Source organism: Propithecus coquereli, unplaced genomic scaffold, assembly GCF_000956105.1.
Source record: "Propithecus coquereli isolate 6110/MARCELLA unplaced genomic scaffold, Pcoq_1.0 Scaffold25, whole genome shotgun sequence".
Lineage (NCBI taxonomy): Eukaryota > Metazoa > Chordata > Mammalia > Primates > Indriidae > Propithecus > Propithecus coquereli.
In genome coordinates, this window is record NW_012148063.1 from 7778864 (window position 1) to 7800185 (window position 21322).

General features: G+C 39.8%; 1 protein-coding gene across 4 annotated transcripts in view; it reads left to right on the forward strand.

The window, feature by feature from the left end:
- Positions 1-9329: 9329 nt before the first annotated feature.
- Positions 9330-21322, forward strand: part of WTAP (Wilms tumor 1 associated protein) — a 37024-nt gene continuing 25031 nt past the window's right edge. For 2 of the 4 annotated variants that reach the window (XM_012646827.1, XM_012646829.1), the window contains exons 1-3: positions 9791-9976; positions 18341-18378; positions 20452-20507. In XM_012646827.1, coding sequence (XP_012502281.1) covers positions 18349-18378; positions 20452-20507 — 86 coding nt within the window. In that variant the 5' untranslated portion in view covers positions 9791-9976; positions 18341-18348. Of the gene's footprint in view, positions 9674-9790; positions 9977-18340; positions 18379-20451; positions 20508-21322 lie in introns of those variants that run through there. The other 2 variants (XM_012646826.1, XM_012646828.1) reach the window with 2 other exon arrangements.

Genomic DNA, 21322 nt, shown 5'->3' on the forward strand with positions numbered 1-21322 from the left:
AAGAAAGTTATTCCCGTTTTGCACTTCGTTGAAAAGGTTTGTGCCAAACAACTGCAAGTCCGTCTGCCCAGATTGTGAAATAATCCTACTCCGGTGTCTCACCTGGTTGGCCACATCACAGCTCACCGGTGTTTTCATCAGAAGCCTTTGATGGAGTGGAATGGGAGTGGATCACAGATTTTTCTCTGGTGTCTGGCTGGAGCAGAGGTGTTGTTTAAAACTTTTCTGTCTTGGTAAGCTGCCACCTTTGCTGGTTCTTTGATTACAGGAAGCAGGCTTTTGTTGGGGGGCATTTCTTCATCTGTGCTTGTTGGTGTTTCCAAATGGCTGGCTTCTGGGAGATAAGAGGCGAAAAGAAAACCCAGGGAGCTCACCCCTGTGTCAGTCCTCAGGTCCCGAGGTCCTTGGCCAGGCTGCCTCCTTCTCTCCACCTTTCAGTCTTCTTGTGCTTGTTTTATAACTAATGCCCAGGTTTATTAATTGTACTTAGTGAGAGGAATGTGGAAAAAGTATGTCTACTCGATTTTCCCAGAAGTAGGAATCTCGCAGAATGTGTTTAGAAAGGGTTTGCTGTGTGGAAGATGGTTTTGATGGGAAGCAAAGATGGGTAGCAGAGGACCAATTAAGTGGCCATTGTGTTAGTCCACTAGAGAAGATGACCTGGACTGGCCAGTATCACTGGGATGCAGATGAGTAGGAGAAAGGAAAATAGTTAGGAGGTTAATAAAGGCTAATGAGAAAGCACATTAACTGGATGAACAAAAATAAATAAATAAGGGCAGGAAAGAGCAACAAAAATAAGTCTAGCAGCCGGTCACCATAGTCAATAGTAGAACGACTGCCTAATGCCCAGTACTCTCCTCTAGTAGAAGTACAGATTTGTAACCTGTAAATAGGCACACAGTTTTTTGAATGGACTGTCTCCTGAGCTAGTGGGTTTTTAATTTGTGGGGAATAGAGAACCATCCTTTTTAAAAATTAGAAGAGGCTGGGCACAGTGGCTTATGCCTGTAATCCTGGCACTTTGGGAGTCTGATATGGGAGGATCACTTGAGCCCAGGAGTTCGAGACCAGCCTGGGTAATATAACCAGACCCTGTTGCTACAAAAAAAAAAAATTTAAATTAACTAGGTGTGGTGGTGTGTGCCTATAGTCCTAGCTACTCAGGAGGCTGAGATGGGAGAGATGCTTGAACTCAGAAGTTCCATGCTGTGTAAGCTATTATTGGGCCCTCAGCCCAGCTGGGTGACAGAGTAAGAGCACATTGCAAAAAAAAAAAAAAAAAAAATTAGAAGAGATTTCACTGAGTGTTCTACCAGACAATATCTTACCTATTGCAGACATAAGGTTAATGAACACAATTAGCAAGCATCAGAGGTAAACAGAGTAGTATTTTGAAAAGTTCTGAAAATATTATAAAATTCTCTAAGACTCTTATATTTTTAATGTCACTAGGTCTTTGCCTTACAAAAGTTTGATTTTCTGGAAGTGAACAATGGTCTTTAAATTTTTACTTTATTATATTGCAAAACAATGAGGGGTATGGACATGATAATACAATGTAAAACAACAACAGTGAAGCAAAATGTCACAGAAAAACCTAGCTTTGTTGGCACCTTTCCATTTTTCTTTAACTTGTTTATCATGTAAATGTCCTTCCTCTCTAACTATGTAAGTTAGAAAGTGTCTGTGGGTAACAGGAATGCTGACGGACAGTGGTTTAAATATAAGGACATTTCTGTTGTACTTAATAAATAGCCCAAAACCTGGCAGTCTTGGGTGAAGCTGGAAGCTTAACAACATCATCCGGAACCAGGGACTTTCCATTCTTGACTCTGCATTCCCGCAGCCCACTTTGGTTTTTTGTTTTTCTAACTTGTTGCCTCATAGTCACAAGATGGTCTTTTTTTCTTTTTTTTAAGACAGTCTCTCTTTGTTGCCCCAGCTAGAGTGCAGTGGTGTCATCACAGCTCACAGCAACCTCGCAACTCCTGGGCTCAAGCGATTCTTCTGCCTCAGCCTCCCAAGTAGCTGGGACTACAGACACATGCCACCATACCTGGCTAATTTTTCTATTTTTGGTAGAGACGCGCTCTCGCTCTTGCTTGGGCTGGTCTCGATCCTGACCTCAAGCGATCCTCCCACCTTTGCCTCCCAGAGTGCTAGGATCACAGGCATGAGCCACCATGCCAGGCCTAGGAGATGGTATTTCCATAGGTGCAAGCATCACAGCCTCTTCTAGTCTTTTAAGAGACAAGAAGAAAGGGAGGAGAAAACACTTTCTCCTCACATGCGTCTCTCTTACCAGGGAAGAAAATCTTTCTCAGAAGCCAGAAATGCTAAACTGTCAACTGTGCCTGCAAGAAGACTGAGCATGGCTATTTGGTGAAGACCATGATGGCACAGTTGCCACAGACCAAGGGTTGTTATCATGGGTGGTACTGAAAATATTGGGGGGGGGCACTTTCAGTTGTCACATGCATAGAAAGGCACTATTGGTATTTAGTGGGTTGGTCTAGTAATGTTTTTTTTTTTGAGACAGAGTCTCACTCTCTTGCCTGGGCTAGAGTGCCGTGGCATCAGCCTAGCTCACAGCAACCTCAAACTCCTGGGCTCAAGCGATCCTCCTGCCTCAGCCTCCCAGGTAGCTGGGACTACAGGCACGCGCCACCGTGCCTGGCTAATTTTTTCTATTTTTAGTTGTTTAGCTAATTTCTTTCTATTTATAGTAGAGATGGGGTGTTGCTCTTGCTCAGGCTGGTCTCGAACTCCTGAGCTCAAGCGATCCTCCCGCCTCGGCTTCCCAGAGTGCTAGGATTACAGGCGTGAGCCACCACGCCTGGCCATAATGTTAAATGTCCTAAAATGCACAGGAAAAAAAAATTTGTCCTGTCCAAAATAGCACTAGTATGCTTGTTAAGAAAATTGGCATATGGATCTTAAAGTCAGCTGATAGAAAGAAAGAAAGAGAAAATCGGTGTATACCAGCCACAGTTCATCCCTGGGCTGAAGATAGTATGTCCCTAGATTGTGCAAGAGGAACATGGCTCCCAGCAGCGTGTGCTATGGGCTGAAAGTTGGAAGGAGTACAGCAATGCTTAGTCATTCTGGCACACTAAATCTTTTTCAGAAAGCTGCTGTTATTTGTACTGAATGGGTGGCAAGGAAAAAAATAATACAGGGATTGGGACAGGAAAATTACTTGCAAAGGATGCCTTCATTTTTCCTAATGCAGGGATTTCCCAGTAAGTGAACAAGCCTGTTTCCAAGAATAATCGACTCTATGAGTTACCTGCATCTCTGTTGCAATCTCTGCTGACTAATGGACTCTCCTTGCCCCCTACCATACCAAGGAGTTCAGAATGTTTAAAACCTAACTCTACAGCCAATATTTGGGGGCATAAAATGTCTTTTGCAGACCCTGTACTTAGCATAATGTGGCAGGGATTTCTGTAAATGTTTCTTGGGTGTATGATGAATACTTTGACTCAAAACTATATGAATGAAGCCTGGAAAATTGTTCAGCATTATGTTGAAGGAAACAGGTACAATGAAATGGCATTTTTAAAAATATTCATGAAGAGCTATTTATTTTTTAATTACTATTATTTTTAATTGACACACAATAATTGTACATAGTTTGGGGTACAGTGTGATAATTTGATAGAATGTGTAATGATGAAATCAGGGTAATTAGCATATCCAGCACTTCAAATACTTATCATTTCTTTGTGTTGAGAACATTCAAAACCTACTCTGCTAGCTATTTGAAAATATACAATATATTGTTGTTCATTGTAGTCACCCTATATTGCTATAGAACACTAGAACTTATTCCTCCTGTCTAGATGTATCTGTTCACAAACCTCTGGCTATCTCTTCCCTCCCTGCCACCCTTTCCAGGTTCTAGTAACTACTGTTTTACTTTCTACTTTCTACTTCTATGAGATCAACTTTTTTAGCTTTCATATGAGTGAGAACATGCAGTATTTATCTTTCTGTGCCTGGCTTATTTCACTTCACATAATGTCCTCTAAGTTCATTTTTGTTTCTGAGAATGACAGAATTCTATTCTTTTTTATGGCTAACTAGTATTCCATTGTTTATATATGCCATATTTTCTTTTTTTTTCTTTCTTTCTTTCTTTCTTTATTTATTTTTTTGAGACAGAGTCTCACTCTGTCACCTGGGCTAGAGTGCTGTGGCATCAGCCTAGATCACAGCAACCTCAAACTCCTGAGCTTAAGCTATCCTCCTGCCTAAACCTCCCAAGTAAGCAGGACTACAAGAATAGGCCATGATGCTCAGTTAATTTTTCTATTTTCAGCAGAGGCTAATTTTTTCTATTTTTAGTAGAGACAGGGTCTCGCTCTTGCTCAGGCTGGTCTTTTTTTTTTTTTTTTGAGACAGTGTCTCGTTCCGTTGCCCTAGCTTGAGTGCCGTGGCATCAGCCTAGCTCACAGCAACCTCAAACTCCTGGGCTCAAGCAATCCCTCTGCCTCAGCCTCCCGAGTAGCTGGGACTACAGGCATGCACCACCATGTCTGGCTAATTTTTCCTATATATTTTTAGTTGTCCAGATAATTTCTTTCTATTTTTAGTGGAGATGGGGTCTCGCTCTTGCTCAGGCTGGTCTCGAACTCCTGAACTCAGGCGATCCTCCCGCCTTGGCCTCCTGGAGTGATAGGATTACAGGTGTGAGCCATCGCACCCGGCCAATGCCATATTTATTTTCTTTATCCGTTCATTCATTGATGGACACTTAGGTTGATTCCACATCTTGGCTATTGTGAATAGCGCTGCAAGAAACACAGAAGAGCAGATATCTCTTCAACATACTGATTTCTGAAATAGTATTTTAATAATAATACTAGTAAAAATTATGATAGCAATCTAGTTATATCATTTAAAACAATTTTTTAGAATGCCAGTAGAAGTCTTTGTGGTCTGCAAAGACAATGAAGACTAAACATTATTAGCTCTAATTATGGTTAAAAAATCTAGATGTTAACTGAATCTGAAACATTAGATACACTGGGTTAATATGTTGCATTGTTGCTCACAGTAAGTACTTTATAGAATGTAAGTGTAAAATCCACTGGAGTAGAAAGAGAAAAGTAGGCTAGAAAGTTTGGTTTGGTTCCCAAATCTATAAAACCATGAATCTCTATGCTTGACACAAACTAAGCTAAATAAATAATATCTCTTAGGCTAATTGCTAATGAGGAATAATAGATCACCTGGTACAGAAGAAGCAGCATTCCAGACAGAAAAAAATGGATCCAGTAAAAGTACTAAATGGTGAAATAGCATGTCACGGTCATAGTCACGCTAGCTCTGAGCTCAGGAAAGCATCATGGATTCCTATTAACTTCTTTAACCACCAATTCTGGACTATCTGTCCAGACTCCCTGGTTTTCTTGAGTGACAATAACTAAGGCTAGACTTATTACAAGTAAAAAAAAATTTTTTTTTCCTCTGTACTCCTGCAAAAAACTGAATGTTTATGTCCATCCAAAATTCATATGTTGGCCGGGCGCGGTGCCTCAAACCTGTAATCCTAGCACGCTAGGAGGCCGAGGTGGGAGGATCGCATGAGGTCTGAAGTTCGAGACTAGCCTGAGCAAGAGCGAGACCCTGTCTCTACTAAAAACAGAAAGAAATTAGTTGGACAACTAAAAATATGTAGAAAAAATTAGCCGGGCATGGTGGCACATGTCTGTAGTCCCAGCTACTTGGGAGGCTGAGGCAGAAGGATTGCTTAAGCCCAGGTGTTTGAGGTTGCTGTGAGCTAGGCTGATGCCACAACACTCTAGCCGAGGCAACAGAGCGAGACGCTGTCTTAAAAAAAACAACAAACAAAATTCATATGTTGAAATCCTAACCCCCAATGTGATGGTATTAGGAAATAAGGCCTTTGAAAGTGATTAGGTCATGAGGGTAGAATACCCCATGAACAAGACTAGTGGCCTTATAAAAGGGACCCCATAGAACTTCTTATCTTTTTTCCACCACGTGAGGATATGAGAAGTCAGCAATCTACCAACCCAGAAGAGGGCTCTCACCAGAACCCAACCATGCTGGCACACTGATCTCAGACTTCCAGCCTCTAGAAATATAAGAAAAATTTCTGTTGCTTATAAGCCACCCAGCCTATGGTACTTTGTTATAGTAGCCTGAATGGACTAAGATTCCTCCCAATTAATATTTTATTAGGTGATTCCTAAGTCAAAGTAGTAAGAATGTAACTTATAGACTAAGTACTAGGCTGATGGGAAATAAGTGGCCAACTTCCTTAGTATCAATGTAACTCAATAGTATATACTATTTAATGCAGTAATTATGTAACTTTCAACGTACTTTTGTATCTTATTTGAAATGGTGCTTGACGCTGGTTAGATACTGATATTGAGAGACTACAGTAGGCCTAACTCAGCTGCTCCATAAATATTTATTGCTTATAGTTTCATAAATTTTTTGGATTAATTTTGATAGTATTGTTAGATGTGCACTATAACCCTTTCTCCTGTATTTTCTGTAAGTTGAAGGTTGTCCCACTATTGATACTAAATCTGATGGTTTGGTTCAGATAGTGATCACCAGTGTGTTCTCTTCACAATTAGATAAACAGCGGCCGGGTGCAGTGGCTCATGCCTGTAATCCTAGCACTCTGGGAGGCCGAGGTGGGAGGATCCTTTGAGCTCAGGAGTTCGAGACCAGCCTGAGCAAGAGCGAGACCCTGTCTCTACTAAAAATAGAAAGAAATTAGCTGGACAACTAAAAATATATAGAAAAAATTAGCTGGGCATGGTGGCGCGTGCCTGTAGTCCCAGCTACTTGGGAGGCTGAGGCAGAAGGATCGCTTGAGCCCAGGAGTTTGAGGTTGCTGTGAGCGAGGCTGATGCCACGGCACCCTAGCCCAGGCTAACAGAGTGAGACTCTGTCTTGAAAAAAAAAAAAAAAAAATTAGATAAATAGCCTTTGGAATGACACTTTGGTGCCACAGGAATATTCCACTTCTGAGAAATCTTTCATATAAAGGTTTTAAGGTCTGTTGACAATCCTTGTCTGAGTCAATTATTTAATTAGGGTTTGCATAATGGTTATTTCTATCATTTATTCCATATTTATTAGCTGGCACCCTATTGTAAAGAAGAGTTTTTCCTCACCAACTAGGCATGAACCAAAATTCTTTTCTTAAAAAAAAAAAAAGGCACGGTATATGCTATTTTCCCTTTAATAGCTTATTTTTAGAGTAATAAATTGGTATAATAGTCACTCCCAATGATAGAAAAATAGTTTTCCTTCCTTTCATTCTCTCTTCTCTATAACTACAGCCATAGATTTTTATTCAGCATTTGCAATGAATCGTAATAATTTCCTTTTGGATACTAAACTTGCCCTGAATTTGGCCTATGGGAGGATTCTTCAAGCTGGCTCTAGTATCTCTAAAATTTACTTTTGAGAGACTGAACATACAAACAGACAATAGCCAGACTATACAGAAAAACAGAATTCTGACCCATTACCTGCAACAACTGGCCCAGGATACCAACCCCTCATCTACAATCAACAGCCCAGGAAGCCAACCTGCCATCAATCAGACTTGTAGGAAGTCAGACTGCAATCTCTAGCAACAATCCAGGAAGCTAAACAAGAACTCTATAACAATCAGGTCAAAATGGCCAAGACTTGATTAAAAACTGACAGTTTCCCTAATTTTTGTCCCCACTTCAAACTTATGACCAACCAGAGAAAGTCAAATATGCTCCTCTAATCCAGCACAGAGGACGCCTGCTTCTAGTTAGCCTCCAGCTTCCCCAGGCCAACAGCCTCTAATCAGGGCACACCTGAAGCCTTCCCTTTTCCACTGAGCTTTCCTACTTCTTTGCCTGCCTTTGAGCCTCTGCCAAGACCTAAGTGACAATGATTGACTACCTTGCTTTAGCAAGTTCTCAATAAATAGCCTTTTCTTTTCTCATTGGGCTTGTCTCGGTTTATTTCCACACTTTACTGAGGTATAATTTACATGCAATAAAATGCATCCACTTTAGTGGGTTAGTTTGATGAATTTTTTTTTTTTTTTTTTTTTGAGACAGAGTCTCACTCTGTTGCCTGGGCTAAAGTGCCACGGCATCAGCCTAGCTCACAGCAACCTCAAACTCCTGGGCTCAAGCGATCCTCCTGCCTCGGCCTCCCAGAGTGCTGGAATTATAGGTGTGAGCCACCACGCATGGCCTATTTTCTGTCTTTTTAACGAGTGCATTGTATTCCATTGTATGGATATCCATTTCTAATCAGTTCCATATTAATAGATATTTTGGTTATTTCCAAACTTTTGCTATGACAAATAGCACTGCAATGAATAACCTTGTACATTGTTTCTATTTGTGGAGGTATACTTTCAAAATAAGGTTAGGTGTAGAATGGAATTCCAAGGTATAAAGATAAATGTAAATGTAACTTCGTTACTCCACAGGGCTGAATCATTTTCCCACTCCCACCAGGAAACATAATTTCAATGCGTATTTCCATTACAAGTGAGTTTGAGCATCTTTTTATGTTTAAGGACCACTGCCATTTTTTTTTTTTTCCCTTAGAGTCATCTGTTCATGTCCTTCCCCATTTTCCCCTTTGGATTGTGGTCTTTTCCTTTCAGTTTTTGAGAGTTCCTGTGATATAAGCTGCAAATATTTTTCTAGAGTGATCTGCTGTACCAAACCTCCTTTGACAATCTGGAGTATATTTTAACATTATCCTTATAAATCACCTTATTCCAGGGCACTTCTTTGAGATAAATAGTTTCGGTAAAGTCAGGTAAAGGGCAGACCAATCAAAAGAATTACCTGACCCCTCTATAAGAGTTAAGAAATTGTTTCACATTTACCAGGTAACACCATCGTTCTTACTTAACGGTCCAGAAGACACAAAGTCTTGCTTAAGGGGGTATATTCGACTTACATAACTTATTGTATTGGGTTCACTGAAACTTCACAGGGTTTCTGCGTTTGCAAGGTGCCCCTAGAGCTGCTGACACAGGCACAACTTCCAACCGCTCGAGAACAATAGCTCCTCGGTTTCCCCTCCAGAGATGTCTAGGCTGAACGAACCAAGTGGCCAGGAGGCTGCACTTCACGACGGAAGAGAAAGCATCGGTGTGTAAGTTCTCAAAATTCACAAAGCGAGGTACAGCTTACTGTAAGCGTAAGCGTACGGCGCGCCCCGCCCACGGCTCTGCTCCTGAGACTGCACCTGCCCCGCCAGCGCGCGGAAGCATCACAGATACGCTGGACCCACAGAAAGGCCAATTGCGCGCCGCCTTCGCCCGGATCCCTCCGCCCGAGACCGCGCCGCAGCCGTAGGTGGCTCCCGCGAGCGCGTCCATCCGGCGGCCGCCTTCCCGTGATGCCCCGCGGCTGACCTCCGACCTCGCCGGCCCGCCCCGCCCCTAGGCCGCTTCCTTCCCGCCCCCACGGAGCTTGTAGAGCCCCGGCGGCCGCGGGGCGCGCGCCAGACTCCGGGGAAGGGCCGGGGCGTGCCACGGGAGAGCAGCTGTTCCATTACGCCTCAAGGCCCTGATCGGGCTAGGCCGGCGGCCGCCCTCCCCTCACTTTTCCTCTCCCGGTCGGGCTGCGGACGAGTGACTGCGGTCGCGCCCGGGGGCGACTCTTCGGTGAGTGGGCCGGAACGCCAACATAGCGTAGCAGAGGGGCGGCAGGAGGCCGGCGGCAGCGGCTGCGGCCAGCGGCTCGTTCGGCCCGGCGGCGGGGAGGGGCGGAGTCGGGCAGCGGGGCGGGGCCGGGCGGTCGGGCCTGGTTTCCTCCCTCAGCGCCATTTTGTGGCAACGAGATCCACAAATAAAGGGGAGCGCTGAGGCTGCCGCGGGAGTAGGAGTGCGGCGAGGCCGGCGGCAGGGCGAGGGGCGCTGCCTCGGCCTGTGTGACTGGCGGCGCCAGCGCGGCCTCGGTCTGGAGAGGTAGGTGCGGGCCAGCCGGCGGGAGCGGCCGCGCGGGGGCCTCCGGGCCTCGAGACTGAGGTTTGGCCGCCCCCGGCCGGGGAAGGAGCGCGCAGGGCCCGAGGGGTGACTCGGGCCCCGAGCCGCACCGGTCTCTTGTTAGCGGCTCTGCCTTCTCGCCTGCGGAGACACTTCCGCCTGCCCGAGGCCATTGTACCTTCGTTCTCCGTCCCCGGGGCCCGGAGTGAGGCGGGTGCTCTGGCGGCCGCTCACCGAGGCAGCCCGTCCTTTCCCCGCCTGTGTCGCTCCCTCCCACCGCCCTCGGCTCGCTCGAGGACCTGGCGGCACAAGCGAGTTCAGCCGGGGAAAAAAGCGTTCACCAGGTTTCACGTCGCGCAGTAGGTTGATGCAGCTACGGTCTCCTGAAGGCTTCCATTTTTAAATGAGTGCGTGCATTCTGAGGAGAAAGGTTGGAAAGATTTCGAGATCTTGGTGAAATTTTTCGTGAAATCCAAGTCTTACCTCGGATCCTTGCGAGACTGTTATTAGATGATTTTTAAAACCGTTTTTCAGAAGTCAATGAACACATAATGGAAGAAGCCTGAATTCTAGTTTTGTTAATGTAGAAAGTCAATTGGCTGTTTGATCTGAAAGGTCTACTTTAAAATTTTAGCTAACTGTTCTGACTGTGATTGTAAAGTGAAAGAACAATTCTTTTGCCCGGTAGAAAAATACTTAAATGAGCATGTACAATTCGTGAGTCGTATTTGTGCCTATTTTATCTAGTTTTCAATTTAGTTAATGCCATTGTTTCGGAATGTAACTGAAAGTTATAGGTCTGTCATCACGAGTTCTCGTTTTTTTAAGTGTCTAATTGAAGTTATGGTTCTCGGGGTTTTATTTTAAAATTTGATCATTAAGTTTTCTCCGATAAACATCTTGTAGACATTTAAAATCCCATTAAAAATTATGTGCGAAATTTTTTTCAAGATGGCTAAATTTTATTTAATTCATTCAGTAGCAGCTGATTAAGCAAGTTGGTGAAAGAGTGCAGTCCACTAGGTGGCTTGTGCTAAGAATGAGGTTAAATTTTAAGGGTTTGGTTAGGTGTGTTTCTAAGAATGCTTTTTAGGTCTTACAGTATCTTAATCAGATATGTAGTTGATCAGTATTTTCACATACTTTTCAGTGGCAGAACTTTGACAAACTACCAACATTTCTAAGTCCTAAAGGATGAAACTAATAATGTATCCCAGGCACTGCTGATTTTTACATGGCTCATCTATATCTAGCTTTTCCAATTCAATCTTGAGTCATGTTTGCTGAAAATATTTTTGCGTATTATCAGAAATTAAGCTGGTATACATGATATAGAAAATCTGTAGTGGCCCTATATGTGCAGATGAGAATTGTCACAATTGCATTTGTACAGTACGTTACAGCTTTCAAAGTCTACTATGGTCTTGTATGTATGTAGAATAGAATTCTCTTGAAAATATTGTTTACTTAGCAGTGTTGATCGTTATTGTATAATGTATTCGTATTATTTCTTGTCCTTCAGAATTTTATGGTAGTCCTTTAGCAAAATAAGACTTAAGATAGGATTTTGGTTTTATTCTTGTTTTTAATTTTAAAATTATTTCCAACTTGTTTGTCTCTAAATATTTTGTTTTTTTGTAATTACTAAGCTTAGCACAGCAAAACTTTTCAATATTCCCACAATAGTATACCCCACTGGATATAATATTAAGGTGTTACATCAGACTAGAATTCAGTGCTATAAATAAATGTTCTCCACCTTTGAAGGTATTGGTGGAATTTAGTTTAATCTTTCCTAAATGCACGTTGAAATTGTCTTTTACATTCATACTGCGTACATATGCTATACAAATAAGAGATTTTTTCAAATAAAATTTTTACCATGCAGAAAGCATGGAGATTTGCCGTACTTCGTGAGGCAGTCAAAATTGGCATCTTCTTTTTGCTAACTTAGAAATGCAGCCCAGAGTGTTAAGTGACTTGCTCAAGATCTCACAGAACAGATAGAATAGTGAAGAAAAGGTGATCTTTTAATTCCTAACCAGTACATTTTTACTACAGTGCCAAGGCTATAATGTCAGATGACTGGTTTTTTTACATTCCGTTACGATTTGTCTCAACTTTCTTACTGAAATTGTGCTGGCTGGCGCTTGTCTCTTCGGAGAGAACTGAGTTGCCTAACTTAGGATCATAATGCTTGAGCCAGGAAACTGGGGATCTGGGATGCTGGGAACCTAGCCAACCTAAACTGAACTCCATATCCTTAGCTGTTTCTCTGTGTTAAGGCATCAAAAGTAAATAGTGGTTCTGACATTCTGAATTTGAGATATATTATCTCTGAATTAATCTACGTATTTATCTACATAAATAACTGAAACCTTTACATAATTTTAAAACCAATCATCATCAATACCAACTTTTGAGAGACACTGAATTTGAGACCCTAATGCCCAGTTTATTAATTAATAGCTGTTTTAATCATCTAATAACTCATTTTCATCCTGGAAAATGGGGACTAACTTTGACTTCCAAGTTGTGATTGTTAAATAAGTGTGACTCTTAAGCACTGAGTGTATTTTCTTCATTTTTTTCCCTTCAAAATTCAGTATTCAACTAATTTTCTCCAAATGACATTTTGGTCAACCTATTTTTCTGGTATGAGAATAGATTGTTCTAAGAACCTGAAATATCCGTTGTCTTTATGAATCTAGAATAGATGATTATTGTGCTTGTCATTTGGGCTTAAAAACAATTGCCCTGAGGAATAGTAAATTTTTTAGCACATTCATGCAATGTGAAAGTCAAAATTGAGAATTAGGTTCTATTTTGACTAAATAGTTGAATATTATAGATGCTTTTACATTTTAAACTTGTTCTTCTATACCTTTTGCTAGACTGTGCGTTTAACTGTGGCATATCATAGCTTCTCAGGGAAAGATTGACTTTCCATTGGCTTAAAGTTTGTTGTTTGTTTAGAGAGTTCAGTGGCATCATCATAGCTTACTCCAACCTCAAACTCCTGACCTCAAGTGGTCCTCCTGCCTTGGTCTCCCAGAGTGCTAGGATTACAGGCATGAGCCACCATGCCCAGCCCATCAGCTTAAAGTTAAGGGAGGATTTTCCTTCTAAATACTAAGGCTCTGAATTTCCCAAGTTGGATACCCCATACACCTTGGATGACCTGTGACTCTGAAAGTTGGCTTATGAAGTGCAAACATTTATACAAAACCTGTATTTATCCCTGACTTATATTACAGATTGAGAAATTTATTTAGAAATTTGGATATTCTCTAAGCACCATTTTTTGTGTTTTGTTTTGTTTGAGACAGGGTCTCATTCTGTCACTCAGGTAGAGTGCAGTGCCTCCGTCATAGCTCACTACAACTTCTAACTCCTGAGCCTGAGCGATCCCTTTGCCCCTGCCTCCCAAGTAGCTAGGACTACAGGCATGTCACCATGCCCAGCTAATTTTTTTATTCTTTATAAAGACAAGGTCTTCCTGTGGTGCACAGGCTGGTCTACAACTCTTTGGTTCAAGCAATCCTTTGGTCTAGACCTCCCAAAATGCTGAGATTACAGATGTGAGCTCCCATGCCCAGCTCTAAGCACCATTTAAGATCTAGCCAACATCAGACTTTTTTAAAAGATAAGAATATAAATCAATGTTAAAAATTTAAATAACTGCTGTTTAGAATTCTGAATATTGGACATCACCAAGAATTCTGCATGTAGGCTTAGAAACAAAGACAGAAAGATGAAATGATTGTTATCCTCAACCTGTGAATTATATCTTCAGGTTTTTCAAGAAACACTGATGGAGAGTCTGTGTTTTGTTTTGTTTTGAGATAATCTCACTCTGTTGCCTGGTCTAGAGTGCAGTGACATCATCATAGCTTACAGCAACCTCAAACTTCTGAGCTCAAGTGATCCTCCTGCCTCAGCCTTCCATGTAGCTGGGACTACAGGTGCACACCCAGCTAATTTTTGTATTTTTCATAGAAAACAGGGTCTTGGCTAAGTTGGTCTCCAACTCCTGGGCTCAAATGATCCTCCTACCTCAGCCTCCCAAAGTGCTGGGATTGCAGGCATGAGCCACTGAGCCTGGCCAAGTCTGTGTTTTTAATGTAGAGAAGGAAACTAATAGTTAAGTGCCCATTTTGTGCCAGTCACCATGTTAAAGATTAATGTTTGTCTTCAAAAACAGGGCAACAATTTTGGGCCATGGTGGTAATCCTTTTCGAGATTCAGAAATTCTGCCACTTGATTTTATTTTCAAAGTTTGAAGCTGTTGTAGAAACCTGGGTTATCAGAACTTCCTTCATGTGTTTCCTAGTACTTTAAATTCCCTTTAAAAACAGATTAGCAGCATCTCATTCATTGCTAATTTAAGCTTACGGTTACTTTTATTTTAATGGAGTAAGAATCTGAATACCTATCTATTTTAGAGAATAAACAAGTAAACCTAGGGAAAGTGTCAGGTTGTAGAAGCATATACAGTTGTTCCTTGGTATACGTGGGGGGACTGGTTCCAGGATACTCAAGTCCCACAGTTGGCCCTGTGGAGCCTGCCCACATGTACAAAAAATTGGCCTTTTGTATATGCAAGTTTCACATCCCATGAATACTGTATTTCCAATCCACATTTGGTTGGAAAAAAATCTGTGTATAAGTGGACCTGCACAGTTCAGACCGTGTTGTACAAGGGTCAGCTGTAATAAAGTTTATAAACTAGAATTTAATGTATATTGAATAATATCCATGATACTTAAGTTTTATAACTAAAATTCTGCATACTGAATAGGTAGGGTGTCCAGTAACTAGATAACAGGTAGACTATCTAGACTTAGTGGTAAATTTAGCTGTTTTCAAACTGTCACTCAGAACTCTTATCACAGTATCTGTTTGTTACATTTTTTTTTTGGAGACAGACTATTGCTCTGTTGCCTGGGCTAGAGTGCCGTGGTGTAAGTCTAGCTCACAGCAACCTCAAACTCCTGGGCTCAAGCAATCCATCTGCCTCAGCCTCCTGAGTAAGTAGGACTACAGGAACAGGCCATGATGCTCAGCTAATTTTTCTGTTTTCAGTATAGGCTATGTTTTTCTATTTTTAGCAGAGACAGGGTCTCGCTCTTGCTCAGGCTGGTCTTTTTTTTTCTTTTTTTGAGACAGTCTCACTCTGTTGCCTGGGCTAGAGTGCCCTGGCGTAAGCCTAGCTCACGGCAACCTCAAACTCCTGGGCTCAAGCAGCCTTATGCCTCAGCCTCCCGAGTAGCTGGGACTACAGGCATGTGCCACCTTGCCTGGCTAATTTTTTCTGTATATTTTTAGTTGTGCAGATAATTTATTTTTAGTAGAGACGGAGTCTTACTCTTGCTCAGACTGGTCTCGAAACTCCTGACCGCTAGCGATCATCCCGCCTCAGTCTCCCAGAGTGCTAGGATTTAACAGGCGTGAGCCACCACACCTGGCTAGTATCTGTTATAATAAATTCCATGTTTATTCTCAACATTTTTAGGTAATGGTATGATCATCTTATCGTCAAAAAGAATTAGATTGGCTTATTTCAATAAGTTTACCTTTAACCGAAGCAAATTCATGTATTCATACTTTGGTTTAATGTATGTGATTGGGGCATCAGCAGTGAATGAAACAATTCTTACTTTATAATTGTGGGAAACAGATAAGTACATGTAAGTATGTAAAATGACAGGTTGTGATAAGAGATACGAAGAAAAATAAAGGCTGATATGAGAGGATTGCAAGGGATGGGCATGTGCTATTTTGAATGAGATGAGAAGCCTTTAATCAGAACAGTGGCCTGTGGGTACACACACTTATCTACTGGTTAAATACGTACAGTTCAAATGGCTAAAATTATCTTGTAGGGTTTCTTTTGTTGTTGTTAATTAAAAAGATTATTCATATTTAGCTCTGGACAAATGGGAAATTCCAAGGAAATGCTAGACTTGATTTTTTTGGTTCTAAGACTTTGCAGTCTAATGGAGTGAATGTACATTAAAGTCCTACTAAAATAGAAGCAATTAGACCTGTGGAGGTAAACATGGTGAGGGGTTCCCAAGTGATTGGAATGACTGCTACCAGATTAGGGTGGTCACTAAGCAGCTTTCTGTAACTGCAGCAGAGATGATAAACTGGGCAACAGGGGTCATACAGTAGGCAAGGACCAATTTAAATTTAAAAAAAGAAAAATATACATTTTATATTGTAGAAATATGTTCATGTCTTCATAGAACTGAGTGACTTAATGAAACAAATTATATACAGTCAGCTCAGAAACAAATGATATGCCCAGATTTTTGTCTGTTTACTACATCTCATGAGATTATTGTAAGAATTAAGCCAGTGGCTGGGCACAGTGGCTCATGCCTGTAATCCTAGCACTCTGGGAGGCCAAGGTGGGAGGATTTCTTGAGGTCAGGAATTCCAGGCCAGCCTGAGCAAGAGTGAGACCCCATATTTACCAAAAATGGAGGTGGGGGGAAGGTATTGGAAGATGATCTCCTTTTGAGGAATCTCAAGTATTCGCTAAAAAATGAAGTAGCTTTTAAAAACTCCGTTTAACAAATGTTTTGGTCAAATTTCTAGTAGTTTAGAATTTGTGATAACTCTGAGTAAATAAACTGTAAAGAATTTTTTTTTTTTTTGAAACAAAGTCTTGCTCTGTCACCCAGGCTGTGGTGCAGTGGTGTCGTCATAGCTCACTGCAGCCTCAAACTCCTGGGCTCAAGGGATCCTCCTGCCTCAGCCCCCCAAGTATCTGGGACTACAGGCATGCGCCATCACACCTGGCTAATTTTTCTATATTTTGTAGAGACAAGTGTCTCACTGTTGCTCAAACTGGTCTTGAACTTCTGGTCTCAAGCAGTCCTCATGCCTCTGCGTCTCAAAGTGCTAGGATTACAGGCGTGAGCCACCAGATATTTTAAAATGTAAGGGAACATTCGTGAATATGGTATTAGAAATAATACCTAGGAATAACTAAATTAGCCATTGTCTCTGTTAAATTTGAATATTAGGAAGTGTTTTCAGTATAAGAACTCATTTCTTAATTTGTATAGATTTTATTATTCCAAATACAATTTAGATGCTTTTAAAAAATAATACTGGTACCCAAAACTCTAATTCAGTTACGTTAGTCCTCATGGAATTTTCATACAAAGATTTTATGGTTGTCAGGTTAGCTGTTCTATTATATACGTTTTTTTTCCCCCCAACTTTGTGTTTTAATCCATTGTTTAAGGTATGTTTGTTACAGGTTTCTTTTTTTGTAGTGTGTGAAGTTGTAGTTTAATAAAAAATAGCTGCTATTAGCATTCATTCAGAAAGACAGTGTAATAAACTGTTCTCTACTTGAATTCATCAACCCACCTTTTGTAACAGGGTTAAGTGAATTTTGTGTAAGATTATATAAAGAAGCTAATTTTGAGGTACAGATTATTCTGTGGAATAAAAGTAATGTAGGAATATTTTTGTTAAACTAAAAATCTATATATTTAAATATATAATACATACAGACCATTGGACAGTTACCATGACATTGATAGATTCTACCTTACTATAAAAACATACTGCTGTAAAAGGAAAGACTTAGAAACTGGTATTACCCTTCTTATAGTGTAAGAACATAATGAGAAATTATATTTCTCTTGACCCTTTATGGCTACGTCAAAAGATTCAAATGGGCCGGGCGCGGTGGCTCACGCCTGTAATCCTAGCACTCTGGGAGGCCGAGGCGGGCGGATCGTTTGAGCTCAGGAGTTCGAGACCAGCCTGAGCAAGAGCGAGACCCCGTCTCTACTAAAAATAGAAAGAAATTATCTGGACAACTAAAAATATATAGAAAAAATTAGCCGGGCATGGTGGCGCATGCCTGTAGTCCCAGCTACTTGGGAGGCTGAGGCAGTAGCATGGCTCGAGCCCAGGAGTTTGAGGTTGCTGTGAGCTAGGCTGATGCCACGACACTCTAGCCCGGGCAACAGAGCCAGACTCTGTCTCAAAAAAAAAAAAAAAAAAAAGATTCAAATGGTCAACTTTTTTGCAAGTTAATTTTTAAAAATTACCTAAGAACTATAATAATGGATGATGTTATTATAATAAAGGGAGAACTGGATGTAGAGTATACGGGAACTCTGTAATGTCTTTGCAACTGTTTCATAAAGTTAAAACTACTCTAAAATTAAAAGTTTGTTTAAGTAAAAAAAAAAAGTAATGATTTAACCATAATTCAGTTTGTTAATAAATTGCTTTGAAAGAGCCAGTGTTTTTTGTTCTTACCTTAACTGGAAGTAAATCAATTGAACCTCTTTTCCCCAACCCCTTTTTTAGGATTCAAGATGACCAACGAAGAACCTCTTCCCAAAAAGGTATTTTTTTTTTCTTAAGCAGTTTTAAGCACTTCTTTTTTTTTTTTTTAATACTAGAGTTGAAGGAATTATCTGTATTTTTTGCTTATTTTTCACTCCTTTGTCTTTGTAGCAATAATAGCTTTGTGAGTGTGTGATGTGCTAGATACTGTATCTTACATATAGTGTATTTCTAGAATATTTTCAGCTTTTGGTAAACTTTTGTTATAATGATATTTCTATGATCTCCTCTTAGCCTTTATTATATATATATTTCCAGCTACATATATACAAATAATGTCAAAAGTTGGATATAGCTCAGTGGTTAGTAGAGCATTTGACTGCAAATAATATCAAAAGAGATTACAAATTCCTATATTAAATTACAAATTCTTATATTTAAATGTCTTTGGTTATAATTTAAAAACATTTTTTTCGTGAAAAGATTACAGCTAGCTTTTGAATTCTACCCTTTCCTCTCAAGTTTTGTCTAGTGTCAATTTCCCCATTTCTACAGTTTCTTCCTTAATTGAGTTTAGTCATTGTTACACAGTGTGTGTTAGAAGTAACATAGTTTCTAGGAGAAATTTGTGAATCAGTTGTGAAAGCAGGATGTGTGCTTACTAAACTGAATATTTAAGTAAAGAATTTAGATAATACGTTACAGAAATTTCTGTCTTAGTTTTGGGGTCAAATTATTCATGAAATGAATAAAGGATTGTACTGTGCATTAGTAATCTGAGAAAATTACTGTGTGCTTTCTCTGGTAGCCTTTTTTTTTTCCTGTTAGTCTTTTAATATATTCTGCTATAGTGGTCCCCCCTCTTCAGTATTATAATCTTTACCATAATAGTAACACTATTTTACACTTTAATATTACAATTTGAAACAGTTTTTAAGGAAAAAAAATTTAAATGTCTTATGAGGGAAAAATAAAGCCTTAATTTTATACTAAAGCAGGAGAGGAACCTCACTGTTAAAATCTTCATTTGGTATCGGGAATACACTTAATATTTCTCAATTTATAAAGCAATTTCAGCTTATGTCCCATTTCTTTATAACTTCTTTATTTGCAAATGTAGATTCACAGGAAGTTGCAAAGAAATGTACTGGGAGGTTCTGTGTACCATTCACTGAGCCTCTTTCAGTGTTAACATCTTGTATAACTAATTTTCAAACATCTTGAATAACAATATGAAAACTGGGAAATTGACATTGGTACAATCCACAGAGCTTATTCAGATTTCATCATTTATACATGCATTCTGTTTGTGTGTGTGTGGCTCTGTACAGGTTTTTCATGTGTGGCTTTGTGTAACCACCTCCAATCAAGATACATACCTGAGCCCTCACTACAAGGCTTCCTTGTGTTACTCTTTTATAGCCACATTCGCTTACTCTCTGTCTGTCCCTAACCCCTGGCAACCACTGATCTGTTCTCCATTTCTGTAATTGTTATTTCAGAATATTATATAAATGAAAGCATGTAATATGTATACTTTTGAAAAAAAATTTTTCCACTCAGCATAATTTCCTTAAGGTTTATCCAAGTTGTTTCATGTCTGTTACTTTTTATGGCTGAACAATATTCCATGGTGTTGATGTAGTATAGTTTACCCATTCACCTATTATACATAAAGCTCCTTGGACATTCATTTTCATTTCTTTGGGATACATGCTTGAGTGCAACTCCTGGGTCCTATGGCACATTGGATTTTAATTTTAAAAGGAACTATTCGTGGCAATACCCTTTTATATTCTTAAGTTCAATTTCTCTGAATCTTCACTAGCATTTGGTGTTGCCACTAATTCTTACTATTTTAACCATTCTAATCAGTGTGCAGTGAGACCTCATTGGGGTTTTAATTTGCGTTTCGCTCATGGAGATGCCATTGTTAAGATACCAAATAGTTCACCTTTTTGGCAAACTTCTTTGCAATAAAATTTTTTTAAAAAATGATAATTTATACTGAGCCATTTAGATTTCAAACTCTAGAGATGTTTATAGGTCTCAGTATAGAGCTGCTTTTGGGAGAAACTTTGTATGTCTTTCAGAAGAATATTCAGTAGTTCATATTGTAATTCTCTTTACAGGTTCGACTGAGTGAGATAGACTTCAAAGTTATGCCACGAGATGAGTTAAGTCTAAGGTAAAATGTTCTTTTATCAAGTCTGTAAAACATTATATTATGACTTTATACTGTAATGTTTGTCTTTATGCCAAATATCGTTTTGTTTTTAATGTTAATACATCCTCAAATCACTTAATGTACTTTTTCCTCGTACTTGTAGCCTGTTTCTTTATTATGTAAACGCTGAGGAAAACAGCATCTTAAAGAGCTATAGCACTAGCTGGAGTAGCTTCTAGAGTAACAATCTGAATTTTTTTTTTCTCATGCAGGCAAAATGTTCAAAATTGCTACTTGGGAAGCATTTGTACTTACTGTATAACTTGCTATAGGGAAAGACCCTGCTCTCAGGAAGCTTTCAGTTTAACAAATGTACAGACTTATTTTGTATAGTTTTTCCTTTTTGTGTTCAGCATTTGAAAATAATTCTAATCCTAAAAGATGCACTTATGGTTATGGAAAAAAAACATTATTTACTAATGAAGTGAAGTTACTCTTTGTGAGAGTGACCTTGGCCAGCTCATTTAGTTTGATGTCCTTCATTTTCTCATCTGTAAGTTGAAGGAATTGGGTTAAATTATTTTTAAAAGTTACTTCCAATTCTAAATATCTGTGATTATCTTGTAAATGTCTTACAAAAGCAGATTGTCAAGTCCAGCATAATAGTATTCTTTTTTTAAATGTGTAAGAAATCAGAAAATGGGATGTGTTGTTTTATAATTTAATGCTTTTTCCGTTTTTTATTAGTACGGTTATTAAACTTCTTACATGATAACTTTTATTTTTTATTTTTTTATTATTATTATTTTTTTTTGAGACAGAGTCTCACTCTGTTG